The 16572-nt window shown below is 44.9% G+C and overlaps 1 protein-coding gene across 3 annotated transcripts; it reads left to right on the top strand.

Annotated features, from left to right (window-relative positions):
* Positions 1 to 1340: 1340 nt before the first annotated feature.
* On the top strand, positions 1341 to 15750 carry LOC125719451 (GRIP and coiled-coil domain-containing protein 2). Of its 3 annotated transcripts, none has more exons than XM_048994279.1 (23): positions 1341 to 1509; positions 2218 to 2277; positions 2715 to 2799; positions 2948 to 3015; positions 3391 to 3495; positions 3648 to 5930; positions 6498 to 6561; positions 6678 to 6778; positions 6871 to 6969; positions 7317 to 7436; positions 7984 to 8148; positions 8328 to 8432; positions 8882 to 9044; positions 9128 to 9228; positions 9326 to 9403; positions 9733 to 9870; positions 10071 to 10192; positions 11164 to 11340; positions 11490 to 11710; positions 13394 to 13588; positions 13749 to 13888; positions 13987 to 14188; positions 14632 to 15750. In XM_048994279.1, the coding sequence occupies exons 1-23, from the start codon at positions 1504 to 1506 to the stop codon at positions 14706 to 14708; spliced, it is 4875 nt and encodes a 1624-aa protein (XP_048850236.1). In that variant the 5' UTR covers positions 1341 to 1503; the 3' UTR covers positions 14709 to 15750. The 3 variants fall into 3 exon arrangements, with proteins under 3 accessions (XP_048850236.1, XP_048850400.1, XP_048850322.1); XM_048994443.1 differs by having other exon boundaries at positions 11490 to 11701; XM_048994365.1 differs by having other exon boundaries at positions 2221 to 2277.
* Positions 15751 to 16572: the final 822 nt, after the last annotated feature.

Genomic DNA, 16572 nt, shown 5'->3' on the forward strand with positions numbered 1-16572 from the left:
TTAGAATGCTTCTCTTTCATTATAAGATCATTATAAAGCGAGTGCATGCATCTCTCACTCTATCTTTCTGAAGACCATTGAGGAATTTTCCACTCATCCACTACAGCAGCAGCATGAAAACTGTTATTTAAAAAGTGTGTGTGATATATAGAAATGTGAGGAGGATCAAACACAAGGCACTTAATTAGTCATACTGCCCCTGGCTGTACATTTGGAGTTTGCATTTTCTCCCTGTATTTGTGGGGGAGCCTGTATTTCCTGAGGTAGGTTCATCGTTACCCTGCATCTGTGGTGCATCTGTGATTATGAAGATGGATGGATGAATGGGTAAGGATAAAATACATAGCTAATGAGTGTGCATTATCCAAAATGTGTAACTCAGTTTCAAAATAAAATGATAATCTATTATCCTGTGTGGAAGAAATATCTTGAAGTCGGATGTTTAAGTGTTTGACAATCTTTATTATGTCAATGAGCTCAAAGGGAACAGACACTCAGCAATCATGCGTCGCATGTTCTGCTCCCCAAACAACAAGTGCATACATCTCTTATAGCCAGAAATGCACCAGTCATTAGACAGTTCAAAGAAAAGGATCAGGTGTCTGTACACCAGGTACTTCTGCTTATTGAGGCTTGCTTCTCAGCTCAGAACAGGGCAACCTGAACGGAATTTTATTTTGCAATTTCATACTGAGTCAAGTTAATTTTATCCAATAACTTTATCTCACTACCAGGTCATGCCAACCCGGGCCCTTGCTGAGCAAGCTTTATTATGGAAAACATCTTAGTTCCTTAATAGAAAATAGAAATCCCTTACTTAAGCAAACTTGCATTAGTACATTATGCTTGATACATCTGACTGATTCGAGTGAGGTTATATTGTTTCAATCATTATAGGTAAATCAACAGCACCATTATAAGTTCTATTATTAATTACTTACATAATATGAATTTTCTATCACACCTGCTTAAGTGTCAGCTGAAAGCAAGAGCCATCAGTGATGCAGATTTGTCAATAGAAAGCAAAGAGACTGAGCAAAATATGCTGATCACACTAGCACTAATTATCAAAACTTTTCAATTAAGTGTATAGTTCCTAAACCTAACTTTAAAATGCAAAGTATTTATTTAGCATTTTAGTTAATCTAACACTGTTATTTAGTTAATATTATACAATACTAAATCTGGTATATACCATCCCAGCGCAGACTGCCCTTCTGAGTTGCGGAATCCATCGATCGTTCCATATACCTTACTACGCTCCGACGCGGGCCTCTTTGAACCTCGACCCCGCCCCATTACCCTCTCATCCAATCACTGGGCGACGCGTCAATGTTGACATTGAATACGAAGGCGGAAACAAACAATGGGACCTTGAGGCACACGGCTAACTGCTGGACCGACCGATATGTGCTGGTCGTGGTGCTAAGTTACCTGTTTATTTCATAGTATAGCTACTGACAGCATAACCGACCAAACTGTGACGCAGTGTCCGTGGCAAAAATGGAGGTAAGCTTATATACCTGTTTTTTTTCGCTGCTTAGCTAGGCGGCTACTTCGCTAGCAGGTAGACTTCCGTGTGTCTGCGTTAATAGGCCATCCAGGATGCAGCGAGATCCTTTTGGGGTACCTGCTCTTGCTGTGCAAAAACTAACCATTTGTATTTTGTTAGGAGAATAAAAGGGATGGAATAGCTTGACACATTTAACTAATTAGAATAGTCCTTTTGGTATCTTGTACATACCTAACAGCCTCACGTAGTGCGAGCCTTGCAATTATGTGTGTGATTATATAGAAAATTCTTTCTATAAGTTATACTGAAAACACTCTATGTGATATACATGTTTTTTTTATATGTATAGCAGTTATTGAAATGCTTGTTTTGTGACAGTCTGGGTAGTTGATTAACTAAACCCATATAAATTATTGTTTAAATGTGATATTAAATGAGCTGTTTAAGGTTCTCTGGACCTATTGTATGGCACACAAGAGTTCATATCCCTACTGCCAGCTGCAGAACTTTTAATTAATGAAAAGCTCAGGTTTTTGGGGGAAAACTGTCATATTTCACAAGCCATGGAATATCTACAGTGGATGGCAAGGTTAACTGAAAATATCTAGGCAATACAGAGAGACAGAACAACTCTGCGTCCTAACAAGTGGCTCTTGGGTTACTTATGGATAACTGTGGACTGCAATATATTTTTTTCCCTCAAGCAGGAGAATATGCAGGAGTCTGTCATTTCACCTGCTACCCCAGGGACTGGGAAGTCCAAGGTATTGTGCTGAAAAAGCAGTTACTCTTATGAATGGTTTTTAAATATGTGGCATATTGACACTGTATTGTATGTTTCTCTTCCCACGCTTAGAATTCTGTTGAAGACTTTTTGTCTCTTGGCCCAAGCCACATGTCCAGCTGCACACCATCATAGTCTCTCCTAAAACCCAGCACCCATTTTGTTTGTGGCTTTCCTTAGTGCTAAGGCTAAGATGGCTGTTTGTTCCTCCCACCATTCTGTTAAAACTGTCCCCATTCCCTTAACCAAATAAAGCTCTTGGCTCTTCCTGCCATCCCTGTGTCCTTCCTGTGTTTGTAATACATTTTTCATCTCTATTGTGAAAGAATGCTTAAGTGCATAAGATCCAGTTTACCTTCAGGTGTTCCTCCTGGTTCTTACATGACTGCTTTGAATAATCTCTCTTCATTTTTTCAGCTGGATACATTGTCAAAAGATGACCTGATTAAATATGCAAAAAAGCAAATGGCTCTCCTGCAGAAGGTGAAGTCGAAATGTTCAGGTAAATTAATATAGAATATAAGCTGTCAGTTTTTATTCAAGGGAGTTTGATTTCAAGTTTAATAACTATATACTTATTACTTTCCATACTTGTGTTTTTGTTAATAATTATCTTAACTCACCATTCATGTTTATCTTGAATCGACCAGATCTGGAAAAGGAGGTAGAGACCCTGAGAGAGAATCCCAGCGGCGTCACCGGTGACTGTGTCATCCAGGTTTGTGTGTCTTACTGCATGACTGCGCCGCATGTGTAGCTCCCGGGATTAAACCGGTAAATGTATACCTTCTTTCATTTACGGACTCAGAATGTTGCTTCAGACACGTCTTTTAAAGGTGAACTCTTACTTGGTTAGACATCTGGACAGTTATTGCAGATTTTCGCAGGTAGTTTGTGATAAACTGAAGTATGTGCTGTAACAAAAACCAGCACACTCTGTAACCCATGATTTGAGTCTGACTTCAGCAGTGTATGGAATTTTTCATTTTAAAGCAGTAGATACAACAGCAGTATGTAGGATTATTGAATGATATGAATTATGAGGATCACTGCAGTGTGACACATTTAGTTGTGAATATCTTTATGAAACCAGGAACTGACGGAGAGAATGGATGCCATCTTGCTGGAGAAAGCAGAAATCCAACAGAATCTGGTGCTTCTGCGCAAGGAAAATGAAATGGTCAAGGAAAGGGAACAGGTAGACAATGAAGATCACTCTTTAGTGCAGACATTGGCATGGTGACAGGTCCAGTGAAAAACTTTATACCCTTGCTGAGAAAAATGCGTATATAACTGCAATTCACATAGATATGGTATGTATCAAGAATATGTTTCTTTTATTCACATTAGCATGCTCTGGAGAAGCTGAAAAGTTTTCAGGAACTGCTGGACCATGCAAACAGGGACCATGTGAGAAAAACTGAGGATTTGCAAAAGGCCATGGATGCCTCTAATGTGAAGCACAAGGAGGAGGTGGAGGCATTGCAGAGACAAAATGAGAAAAGGGCAAAAGAACAGAGTGAGGAGTTGAAGAAGCTGCAGATAGTTAATATGGAGAAGAATGCAGAGATGGAGAGATTGAAAGAAGACCACCGAGTCATGCTGTCTGAATCCCATAGGGAGCTAGAGGTCCTACAGGAGGAAACCAAGACTATGAAAATGGCCCATGAGCAAGAGGTGAGGGAGATGACTGAGCAGCTGGAGCTTACAGTGGCAGATTTTGAGATGGAAAAGGAGCGACTACTGCTTCTACAAGATGAGCTCACTGAACAGCTGGCCCTCAAGGAGACCTTCCTTCATGATGTTCAAGAGGAGGAAGAAGAGCCTAGCAGGACCAGAGACTGTTCTGGATATTCCGAGATCTCTGCAGCTTCAGCTTCTGATGACATGCAGGATGAGGTGGTGCGATTGAGGTTGACATTTGAAGACCTTCAGTCCCAGAACACCATGCTCCAGGAGGAACTTACCTACCTTAGCAATGTGAAGACTGAACTAGAGTCTCAAATACATCAAATGAAAGATGAATTCCAGCATGAGAGGGAAGACCTTGAATTTAAGATTAATGAGCTGCAGATGTGTAAGGAAGATGAGAGGATGGTGAGAAATGGTTCAGAGGAAAACTTGGAAACAGTACAATCTCAACATGTGCAGGAGCTGGAAACCTTGAAGGAGATTCATAAGAACGATATGGCTGACCTTAAAAAGTTTCTTTCTGAAGTTGAGAAGGAAAAGGAGAAAAGCAATCATGAACTTCAAGAGTTAAGAAATAGGTGTGAGCAGCTACTATTGGAAAGGAATTCAGCAATTGAAGAATATGAAAAAACTAAAGACATCCTGAGAAACCTGGAATTGGAGTTGGGAGACCGAACTGGAAACTTTATCAAGCAGTACAATGCAATGAAGGAGCAAGGAGCTTCGGCTATTGACCAGCTGCAGCAGAAACTGAGGTCTGCCTACAAGGAGAAGGACCTCCTGCAGGAGCAATTAAACACCTTGACGCTCACACTGGAGAGTTGCAAGGAGGAAGCCAAAGCTGCAGAAGATCTGAGGGTTTCTTTGGCTAATCTGCAGCAGAATAACAAGGACATCCTCTCCATTCTTCACCAGAAAGAGGGCACAATCATGGAGCTAGAAGAGACCCTCGATGTACTGTCTAATGCCAAAAAGGACATCCATGCAGAAATGGAAAGAGTGAAAAATGAGTATGATATAGAGCATGCTAAAGCTGTTGAACTGGAAATGAGTCTTTACAACCTTTCCCTGTGTAGCAAAGATATGCATCAGAAATGTGAAGAGTTGACAACCACCTTAACATGCACCCAAGCAGAGAAGGAGAGCATGGGCCATGAGCTGGGCACTCTGCAGGGGGAACTTGCACAAGCCATTTTGGAGAAGGATCAGCGGACCTCTGACCTCCAGGTTCTAGCCAAAGAGTTGGCCAGGCTGAAGGAAAGTGAGAGTGCCTTGCAGGAAACCAGCAAGGCACAGTGTGTGAATGCCACAGCATATGATGAGGAAAGAAGAGTTCTAGAGGAACAGTTGCATATCCTGTCAGAGGAGCGAGATACGTTGAAGCGAGAGGTGGAGGCAAAGCAGGTCCAAATCTCCCGTGCATGGAGCCACATTTTAGCTTTGCTGGACCAGAGCAATGAAGAAGTTGTTAAGAGGGCAGCAGAAGATATTCCGACCCTGGTGGATAGTGTCTTGGCCCAGGTGAAGCATGACCTGCTGCAGCAGAGTAGTGAGAGGGTGGCCCAGCTGGTGCAGGAGGCAGAGAATATGAGGGAGGAGAGTATGCAGCGAGAGGCAGAGTTCCAGGCCTGTTTGGAGGATCTGAACCGGGAGAAGAGCCTGCTGAAGACCAGCTTGGACGAACAGATTGCTGACACAGAAGCCTTGAACAGAGACTTGTCTGACATGAAAGCTGTGAACATGAAGGGCAAGGCTGAAAACCAGGAGTTACTTGCACAGCTTGCAGATGTGGCAGAGAAGCTGCAAGGCATGGAAAACGAGTCAGGCAAAACCGAAAAACCGTTTGACGAAAGTGCATGTGAGAAAGAGGATATGCAGCGGCTGTTGGCTGAGAAGGAATCCCTGCTATTGCACTTACAGAAAGAGATAACATTTCTGAAGGTTAGTTGGCTCTCTCCAGATAGATTTGCATTGTACGTTTACAGGCTCCTCAGTAAGTTTTAGAATCTAAGAATGGAGTTCTGAGTTTCAACTGGAACTTCTAGAAACTGTGAAGTCCTCAAAAAAGACCTTAGCAATGGATCTTCTGGCATTTAGTCTGAAAGCAGAGCATTACTGCTCTGATATATACTTTAGCAAAGAGCAGCCGGTTATTTAGCTGGGCTTCCTTACTGTCACTTCTCTTTGCCATTCATCCCCCCAGTGTGAGTGTAGAGGAGACCACCAACATTGCTTATAGCTGATGTTTTAACCATCGTCTGTGCTTGCGCACATATTAACCATGAATGCGAACTCGTTCCTCGTGTTCTGGATTTATCTCTCTGTTTGTAGACGGCAAGAAATAAAGAAAGCATTAACATTGGTGAAGGAATCAGTGGGCTAATCCCCACATTAGTTAACATATGACTTGGTGATTACTTTAGGTTTACTCATTTAGGTTTACTCATTTAGGTTTACTCATTTAGGGTTACTCATTTAGGGTTACTCATTCCTCTTCTTCCTTTTTAGGAGTCTCAAAAGGATTCTGACCAGTCTGAAGATAACATGGTTACCGAACTTTCGGCAAAGATTGGTAAAGGAACATCCAGAACTAACTACTAAAGTAGCATTTCCTCCCCTTAATTTTGTCTTTCAAAATGTTTATCTAGACACTTTCTCCACTAATCCCTTTATTTAAAAATCATGCAGCCGACCTCCAAAAAGAAAATACGGAAAAAGAAGAGAAGATGAACAAGATAAAAGCTGTGGCAGTGAAAGCTAGGAAGGAGCTGGATAGCAGCAGAAAGGAGGTATGCAGCTTGTGCCTCTTTGGGGCCCTGGCAGCCGCAGGTATCATCCTGTGACATTTCCAGACTTAACAGCCTGTTTCCCCTAATCTTAGGTCTTTAATCTGAGAGAGGAGGTGGAGAACCTGAAGGAGGAGCGTGACAGAATGTCTAACTCAGTAAAGGATGTCCTACAGGGTGCAGAGGGCTACAAGGTATCCCTGAACTCGCAGGTCCAACCCTTCCTTTTCTGGAGTGACAAATCAAGGAATAAGGACTATGTTTGAATGTGTGGTTAATGGTATTTCTGTCAAAGTAATTTGTTATCAGGAATTCTGTAGGTTTTATATTGTCTTTCCCTAGTTATGTTTTGCTGAAATGTATTCATGGGGAATCATGCATTGGTTCACTTTTTTTTTGATGAAGGCCATTGGCTTGAACTGTTTCGTTTCATGCCCATGTCTGTTTTGGCTGCTGGAAATGGTATTCTTGTCTGGGGAAGCACGTCTAATGTGGTGCTTATTAGGATGCAGTGCTAATCTAAGTGTTGTCTGAATTGCAGAATCTTTTGGTGGAGTATGACCGACAGACGGAGGAGCTAGAGCAAACGAAGGAGAAAGTGGAAGAGACAGAGCGACAGATTGGGGATCTGAACAAGCGTTTGCAGGCTACCCTTTTGCAGGTGACTGAGGTGGTGTGACTGAGCCTCATTACTCAGCATGCCTTTCGTTGTCTGCCGTCTGGAGCAGGTTTGCTTGCACTGGCATTTGTTATTCTAAGGGAAACATTTGCTGTGAATAAACGCTGCCATGCTGGTCATTATTGTGAGAGAAATCACAGATGGCTTCTGGAGTCAACGATCCAGGGATCCATTAGGGTTTTATTGTTTATTTTGCTCAATTTCTGTCACATTTATCTGGAAATAAAGTCCAACTTCAGAGTGATGTAATAATAGGTAGCTGACAGGTTAACATGGCGGAATGTACTGCATGTCAGATGGCACATCAGGAACCAAGGGGCGGAACAGCTGTAATTCATTTGTTTCCCTGGAGACCCCTTATAGTGTGGCACAGGTAGAGCATTCAGGTACTGGCTCTAAACCAAGGCCCTTGGGGAACCTAAAAAGCTCGTTAGAAAGTGCTACAGTATGAGAAGAGAAAGACATGCTTGATAGAATAAAACCCCCCACATCAAGACATTGGCCTGTCCTTCCATTTTTTTTTTACCAGCATGAGCAGTCGACCTCTGAGAGGGAAGACATGATGGCACACTTGGAAACTCTGCAAAGCAATGTCAAGCAGCTGGAGGCTCAGGCTTTGGAGATGCATAAGCTGAAATGTAATCTGGAAAAGGACCTGAAGGCAGAAAGGCTTTTAAGAGAACAAAAAGAGAAGGTACGGGGTTCCTGGACGAGGGCAGGGGGGGCTCATAAGCATCCCTTCCCATACTGTGGGGCATATCAAGGAAGTTACTGCAGTGGTTGGGAGTCCTTCATTAGAATGGGATGACATTCCCATGAGGAAGAGCAGGTCTGAAATGCTCCTTGCTATGTGTGTTTCCGTGGTCTGATCAGGAGCAGTCAGCCATCGTGAAGGAGGCTGAGGACTTGACGGCTCAGCTACAGCGACAGAAGCAACAGCTTCAGCAGGCAGCCCAGGAGGTGGAGCAGCTCAGGAAAGTATGTACCGACCTACACCCGGGCTGCTGTTGGTCTCTGTCCGCCCATAAGTAGAACAGGAAATGCATCTTCTGGTACTGGATCTCGGAAAGCTTGAAAACAAACCATACCATGAGTAGAAACATTACCGTAGCTCTGTGCAGTCCTCTGGGTCAGGTGTTCCTGGGTTGGGTTACTAGACTAGGTAGGTAGGTAGGTAGGGTAGTTAACTTCATTAACTCCTTATGAGAAATTGTCACCAGACAGAGTACAGTGCAGTACAGTGTGATGATTCAGTAAATCGAAGAAAGCAAAAACACAGCCTGTCTAGCACAGTGCTTTTGCAGCAGATACCAATTAAAGCTAGACCTGGAGCTAAAGTTCCTGTAGCAAGTAGGAAGTGAGCCTGCAACACAACTCTGTGTAAACCACCAAATTTGAGTATGATTTGCTTTGCTGTGCCTGGCCAGGATGCCCAGCAAAGTACGCTCATGGACATGGAGATGGCCCACTATGAACGGTTGGTCAAGGAGCTGAACCAGAAGCTGGTTGAGAAAGACAGTCACATCCAGGAGCTGAGTGATGAGATACAGTCTCGGAGGAAGGCCGAGGATGGACTCGCCGAAGAGATCGGTGCGGTCATGTGACACGGGGGGCCAGGGTGCTGGTGGACTTCCTTTTTCATAAATCTCCCTTATGTCCTTTTGCCTGTCTAGTGTCTCTGAAGTTACGCGTGGAACGGGGTGAAGAAAAGACATCCAAGATGAAGCAGCTCCTGGTTAAAACAAAGAAGGAACTGTCTGATGCCAAGAAACACGTAAGTCCTCACAAGTTAGAACTGCAGATCACTGAGGCCCCTCAACTTATCATGAAGTGTAGCCTGGCAGGCGTGATGCGAATATGTTCCCTTGCAGGAGGTGGATCAGATGTTCGTCCAGGCCTCACTGAAGGGGGAGCTAGAGGCTCATCAGCAGCAACTGGAGGACTACAAGGTTGTACAGGGATATTCTCTGTTAGCCAATGTACTAGGATTAGGTTCTCGTCTCAAAAAATAGAATGAGTGTCAGATGCTGTAACGTGCTGTAGTGCCAGGTGTTGATGCAGTGTGGATGTTGAAGGCACTGGGTGCTAATAAAGCATAGAGGCTAATGGATCTGACCGCTAACACAGAATGGGAGCTAATGGCTAATCCAGCATGAAGTGTAATGGCACCTAAGGCAGCACCGAGGCTAATAGCGCCAAATGCAAACGTGGTGCTAAGTGCTAATGCATAGTGGATGCTAACGGGGCTGAGGGCTAACTTCAGCACGCCTGGTTGCAGATACAGTGCAGCAGTTTGACAGCAGAGAAGCACCGGCTGCAGGAGCAGCTGAGGACCGTCACAGAGCAGCAGCAGCGGACAGCCAGCACCTTCCAACACAGGCTGAGCACCTTGCAAGAGGAGTGCAGCACAACCAAGGTACTGACCCCTACTAACAGGCCGTGCTGGTAATGGATTGACTCCCTGACTAAACGAATTCAGCGGTTTTATGCTTCTTTCTACCATGTGCCTTGTGTTGACGTTTGTAGCTTTTGCAATTTTGGTGCCATGAATTATGTCCAGGCTTTGCAGTTACAGCTCGTTCTTTGGTCAGAGACAACTTTTCCGGTCTATGGCAGGCTGAGCTGAGCACGATGACGTCGGAGTTCGAGAGCTACAAAGTGCGCGTCCACAATGTCCTCAAACAGCAGAAGAACAGGAACTCAACAAAAAATGAAAGTGAGGTAGCCAAGCAGGAAAGGTATGTTGGCATGCGCACGCCCTGTCCCAAAAAGGGGACACCCCGTATGGGCTGCCAGCCCATCAAATCAAAGTCTATTTATCAGGTGCACAACATTACAGCATAGAAGAGTAGATTCAGGCAATTAAATGAGTTTCCCTGACAGCTCCGCAGGGCTGGATTAGCCATCTGGCATAACAGGCATTTTCCCAGTGGGCCGATGGTTTTGTGGGCCAACAAAAACAAGGGGGACCCCAAAATACAGGGCTGATTATTTTTTTCCCAGTGCAGCCTTCGAACTCCTTATGGTGAGGTAATAGTAAAGTACTACGTAATAGTCATTGCAGGGTGGGCACACTCACTGACACACAGTCACGTTGTGGGCGCCAGTTCATTAAACACAAGTCTTTGGACTATGGAAACTGCACTCGCAGCCACAGCCCTGGGGTGTGAGGCTGCACTGTGCTACCCTGACTTTGAATATTAACTCGGCCCTCTGTACGCTTCCCGCTGACATCACACGCAGAGCTTGCTGGGTTCATTCGTGTATCCACATTGATCCCTTAATTACCGTTTTCTGAGGAAGATGCACCCCCCCCCTCCGTCGGCCACATTGCAGCTGCGCCTGTGCAGAGTGCCCACTGAGAACCTGCAGTGGGTGCAGATTGTTCATGCAGAAAGTCAATGGTCTGCTAATGAGGCTGAACCTCATTAGGGTCCGTTATGGACTGGGGTGCTATGTGCCCCCCCCCCCCACCCCATCAATCACAGCTCAGGTCGAAATTAAACTCGCTCTGACTGTGTTCCTAAAACTGTACATAAGACCTTATTCTATTAATTGAAGATAATTAATGTTCAAATTATTATATGCCTGTGGTTTAGGGTTCACTTTTCTTTATATCAGTACAAGCATCTTTTGACAAGCACATTTTGTTGGGGATGGGGGCACGCCACCTGAGACTAATGGCGCTTCCCGTGTGCGTGGGCCACAGGGAGTACATGGAGAGCATGCTGGAGCAGCTGCAGCTTAGGCTGCAGGACACCCAGCAGAACCTGCAGCAGAGCTGCTGTGACCTGCAGCAGCTGCAAGCCGAACACGACACACTGCTGGAGAGACACAACAAGATCCTGCAGGAGGGTGTGGCCAAGGAGGCTGAGCTCAGGGAGAGGTGAGGGCCCACAGAGTGAGGCTTGAGGGTCAGACGTGACTCTGTAGTGTGAATGTAGTTTGGTGTGGGGGTTCCTGCTGCCCGCTCAACATACCAGCCGCACCCAGTCTCTTACTCTGCGGTGGTCTCCACCCCTCCCTCTTTCCTAGGCTCCTCTCCCTACAGTCGGAGCACATGACCCTGAAGACGGAGCACACCCAGACAGTGAGTCAGCTGAGCGCCCAGGCAGACTCCATGCGCAGTACCTTCCGGGAGCAGGTGCGCCACCTGCAGGAGGAGCACCGCAGCACCGTGGAGACCCTGCAGCAGCAGATTAGCAGACTGGAGAGTCAGCTGTTCCAGCAGCAGCAGCGGGAACCTGGTATTACTAGTAAGAGAGAAGGAGGGGAAAGCCCAGCATTTGCGTGCGTGACTTGCGTCATACACATACCATAGATGTAAAAGTAGATCCTCCATCTTGGCTTTCAATGCCAACTCTATGTTTGTTCTCCCTGTGTCGTGTGGCATTCCTGCCAGTCCATGTGTGGTTGGGTTAATTTGGCATGTCTTAGTTACCCATAGTGTGTTCCCTGCGATGGAGGGCGTTTCCCTGCCTACTGCTCTCTGCTGCGCGCACAGGGAAATGGACTGCTAGGATTTAGTGCACCCTGATGTTTGTTGCTTTGTAGGTGGGTAAGTCTATGACAGACGGATGAGAAATATTTGTTATTTTAGATATGGGCTCCACAGGGGGAATGAGCAATGTACACTAAGTGCTCTCGTCACTGAACGCACCACCCAGAGGAACATTTGCTCCGGACAGAGCGTCTTGTCCAACGCTGAGCAAAGGCAGTGCTCTGCCAGGTCTAGCAAGACTAATGAAGTGGCGCATGTGAGCAGAGACACAGCGTGCAGGGGGAAGCTCGCTTCGCAGGTGCCGCGGCCCAGGCTGCGTTTTCCCGTCTGCCTCCCGTCCGTAAATCCTCCCAGGGGTCCCTCTCCAGAACTGCACTCCAGCAGCGCGGGTTGTTTACAGCGACCGGCGCCGCCTTCATCTCCGCGCCAGCAGAAGCTCGTTAGTGGGGCCCCTGGGGGAGCCGCCCACCTGCTGCTGCGGCGCTGGAGACACGCAGGGGCTGCGGCCGCTACCGGCGCGTGCGCACCCGTCCGCCCATCCCAGCGTGGAGCGGGGCCAAGCTCCCTCACTCTCTCGCCATTGCAGCCAGATTGCGTCTGCCTGCTCCCTGTGTTACACCCTCCACCTTCTGATTTATTAAGCTGCATAAGAGCGTCACGGTACTTAGCTGTCCTTCCACTTCCCATAAAAATCACAGTTATGTTTTGTGCCTTTCAAAGAACGGGAAAGACACAGAATGGAATAAAATAAGAGGTAGGGTGGGGTAGACCCCCCCCACACCTATTTGTGTGCCTCAGTGGCAGCATACGGACCCTCCTCCCTGGCTGTGAGCATGGGCACGCTGCAGCAAAGGTAGAGAGAACAGCTTCACCCATCTCCAAATCTCTTGCATGGCAATCGGTTCCAGGCCACCCAGCCACAGCAGCTGCCCATGCATTCTGCTACGGGACACTGGGGTCTGGAATGGTGAAGAGCAGTGCCTTGTCAGTGGGATTTCACAAAGGGATGTACTTTGTATCCATTTTACTGTGCTTTGAGCAAGGTCCTCACTTTGAATGTGAATTTCTGACTGCAGAATGAGGTAAATGATTCTGGGCAAAAATGTCCCTTTTATAAGTAAATATTATATAGCTTAGCTTACTGACTTCGTATGATGGTCCAGAGGAGGATCCCTTAAATAACAACCATTATAGTTGATACTTAATCTAGTAGTTGTTCAGTGGCTACTCTGAATACAGTACTATTATATGTATGAAGTACATACGGCTGCATTAGGGTATTGAAAAAAATGAATTGCACAATAGTGCCCTCTGGTGGGACTATGGTTGTAAATTGGACGATTTAAGTGTTCATCGTGGTTTTACTTTTTAAATAATGCTGAGTAATGATAATTTAGTAGATATAATTCTCTGTTTATTATTCTTTTCCCCTTCTTAGGTCCAGTGTCAGTGCCACAGGCTAGGAAGGTCCTGCAGGAAAGGAAGGCTGTAGACCTGAGCCTGTTGGACCTGCAGTCCATGGCACGGGAGGAGGGAGAGGGCATGGAGACCACGGAGACAGAGTCTGCATCCTCAACCAGCACCCCTTTACTGTCACTGGACCAGCTGCTCACTTCCCCAGACCCCAAGCAGGGTCAGTGTCCTGCCTTCGCCTCTGCTGTGGGGGAGAGACTTTCAATCATATTTTAATAACAGGCATGCCTATTCACTTTCGCAGACTAGCATTAAATCACCACAGATGATTAACAACTCAGTGCAGTACACTGTAGTGAAGATTAGTTGTGTGTGTGCAGAGCCCTTCATCTGGTTAGCAGAGGTCAGCAAAGAGGAGCTCACCCAGAAGCTGAACACGGCCACGCGCAGCCTGGAGCATGTGAACGGCCTGCTGCACGAGACTGAGGCCACCAACGCCGTGCTCATGGAGCAGATTGCCGTGAGTGAGCCTGATCCTCTCAGCCGCTTTGTCCTCTACCGCTGCTGCAGGGGCTCTGTGCCACAGGCAGTGATGGACCCATCCCGTGTGTTTCACAGCTCCTGAAGAATGAGGTGCGCAGGCTAGAGAGGAACCAGGAGCGTGAGAAGTCGGTAGCCAGCCTGGAATACCTGAAGAATGTGTTACTGCAGTTCATCTTCCTGAAGCCAGGGAGTGAGAGGCAGGCCCTGCTTCCAGTCATCCACACCATGCTGCAGCTGAGCCCTGAAGAGAAGAGTAGGCTAGGGGCCATCGCCCTGGGTATGCTAGCCTGTCCTATAGCTCATACTTACCGTCTCTCCTGTACGAGAGCCTCACACTTTACTGACCCTTCAGTCCTACTGACTTTTTGCCTATATTGGGACAGTACTTGTAATACGCTTTTTTTTTTCTTTTTACCCTAGAGCAGTTGTTGTATCAATTGACAACTTTCACTGTCGAAAACCCCCACCCCCCAACAACTTTTACTATTCCCAGCAGTCTCCCCACTGTCACATACCTCCCCAGATTGTTTTCTTTGCAGAAGTAGCTTTCACTGTAAATAAGGCCTTGATCTAGAGGACTATCACTTTGGACCCTTATAATTTGTGCCAGAACAACACAGTTTCAGTCACTAACCGGTGTCGTACACCACCTAGTACGAGATTCTTTATTGCATGTGTGAGTCTATAGCTAACTGGCCAAATGTGGTTTAATCGTTACAGGTGATCAGGAGTCAGCAGCAGGATCCCGGGCGTCTGGTTGGACTTCATACCTGCACAGCTGGTCGGGAATCCGGTAAAAAGAAGGAGCTGCTCAGCCAGGAGTACGTCACGTCAGGGTCTAATAACACACATCTGAAAACATCTCTACTTCTCAGCCAGTTCTCTTCCTGCTATGTAACATTTCTTTTCTGCAGATCTGTATTTTTGATAGACTTTTTTTGACTTTTGTATACTTTGTCATTCTGGAAGCCATAAACTAAATTTTACCATTGGTTTCAGCCTCTTATGGTCTCTTACTGAATGTTTGCCTTTCTCCAATCACTCAATATATGCACCTTAAGACAGGATTTTTTTTTTTTTGTAATCTGCACTATACGTGTTTAAAGTGGCCCATTTTGTTTGTTGTCTGTATGGATGAGTGTCTGTATCCGTCTAAATCTCTACAGTGACAAGGGAGTGACATTACTGCCCTGTGACTGTCTGGTGACTGTCCTAGGGTGCTCTACTGTCTGTGACATTAGCCACAGCTCCAGAGACCCCCATGGATGTCCCCTTAACACCTCAATTTATACCTGATATTAACTAAATTATGGCAAGATTGTTTGTTTCATCACGGTAGTATTTAAAGAAAACAATTTTGCAATTTTAAAATAAATTTGATATTATTTGAGCCAATATCAGTAATTCTGGTAGCTAGTCCTTAAGAATAAAACTCGGGGAGTTAAAATATACTATAATGTGGGGCAACTGCATAAAATACTGGTAGCGTATAAATGAAGAGGTGGAGACGTAGTTCTGAATGTATTTAAAGTAAAACTGAAAACGAACCATGTTTTAATGCTGTCTTATTTAAGTTCTTGTTTCTAGTTCTGTTAAATCCTTGTAGTTAGTACTTTAAACAAATCGCTAGCTAACTTTTTTTTTTTTTTGGCTTGTCACTGAATTTTGTGTAATTCTGTACTAAATGCCTGTAGTACTGACTTGAGATTTGGATAAGCTGCTGAGAGATATAAAATAAACCAGTAGGGGAGATTAAGAGGACAAGTGCAATCTGAACCACATGTTTAAGACCATGCTTTAACTGTGAATGTCAGAATAAAAATATACATTTAAAGTTAATAGATATCCTTTTATTTACTGATTTTCATCAGTTTTAAGTAATGACTTCCTCATAACACAAAGGTTCAGAAACGTAACAAGATCAGGATATTGGCATAAAATTATTTTGGTCCTTTATCGTGTTTATTACTGTCAGTTGGTTACCATTATTTTTGCAAGTTATTTGCGTTAAAATTCCTTAAGAATACTTAATTGAAGGGAAAAGTTGTCCCTTTCTGAGGTGGAATTGGTATTCATTACTCATCAATAGGACGCATCTAAAGGAGTTGCATCTCTTGTTGATTATTACATGCAATGTCAGCTGAATACAAGCTTATTTGGATCCATAAAAAATTCCACTACGACTGTCAACCGTTTATCTTATTTTAAAAAATAGTCTATGATTACTCTTTTTCGGAATAGGGTTCTCTAAACGAACTGTGTTGTTCTAATCTTTGTATGTAAATGTGTGTACTGTGATAGGATATAAATGAAGTTTGCCGGTAAAGTTAACGGTCCGCGTCGTTCCGGCTGCCCTTCGAGGAACTGCGCCTTATAAGGAAAGTTATGCGGTTCCTGTCGGGAAACAGCCCCGAAAGTGACATGCCTCCAAAACTTAAATACAACAGTTTACCCAGGGCTATGTAACTGTGAACTCTCCAATGAAACAGATTTTCCACTGATTTAAATCTCCCGTTTTTTTTTTTTTAAATATAGGGCCTATCAATTAAGACCGAGCACATTCAGTTCCCGACAAGAATATAACCCTCTGATTTCGGTCAATTTTATAACAAATCTCTCAGTTTGCTTATGAAAAAATGTTTTAAGGAAAGATTTACATCG

This window comes from Brienomyrus brachyistius, chromosome 1 (assembly GCF_023856365.1).
Source record: "Brienomyrus brachyistius isolate T26 chromosome 1, BBRACH_0.4, whole genome shotgun sequence".
Classification (NCBI taxonomy): Eukaryota; Metazoa; Chordata; class Actinopteri; order Osteoglossiformes; family Mormyridae; genus Brienomyrus; species Brienomyrus brachyistius.

Excerpts from the sequence above, each read along its gene's own strand:
- LOC125719451 (XM_048994279.1), top strand. Across the intron at positions 5,931-6,497 it reads AAGAGATAACATTTCTGAAG|GAGTCTCAAAAGGATTCTGA; the intron begins GTTAGTTGGCTC and ends CTTCCTTTTTAG. Across the intron at positions 9,229-9,325 it reads TGTCTGATGCCAAGAAACAC|GAGGTGGATCAGATGTTCGT; the intron begins GTAAGTCCTCAC and ends GTTCCCTTGCAG.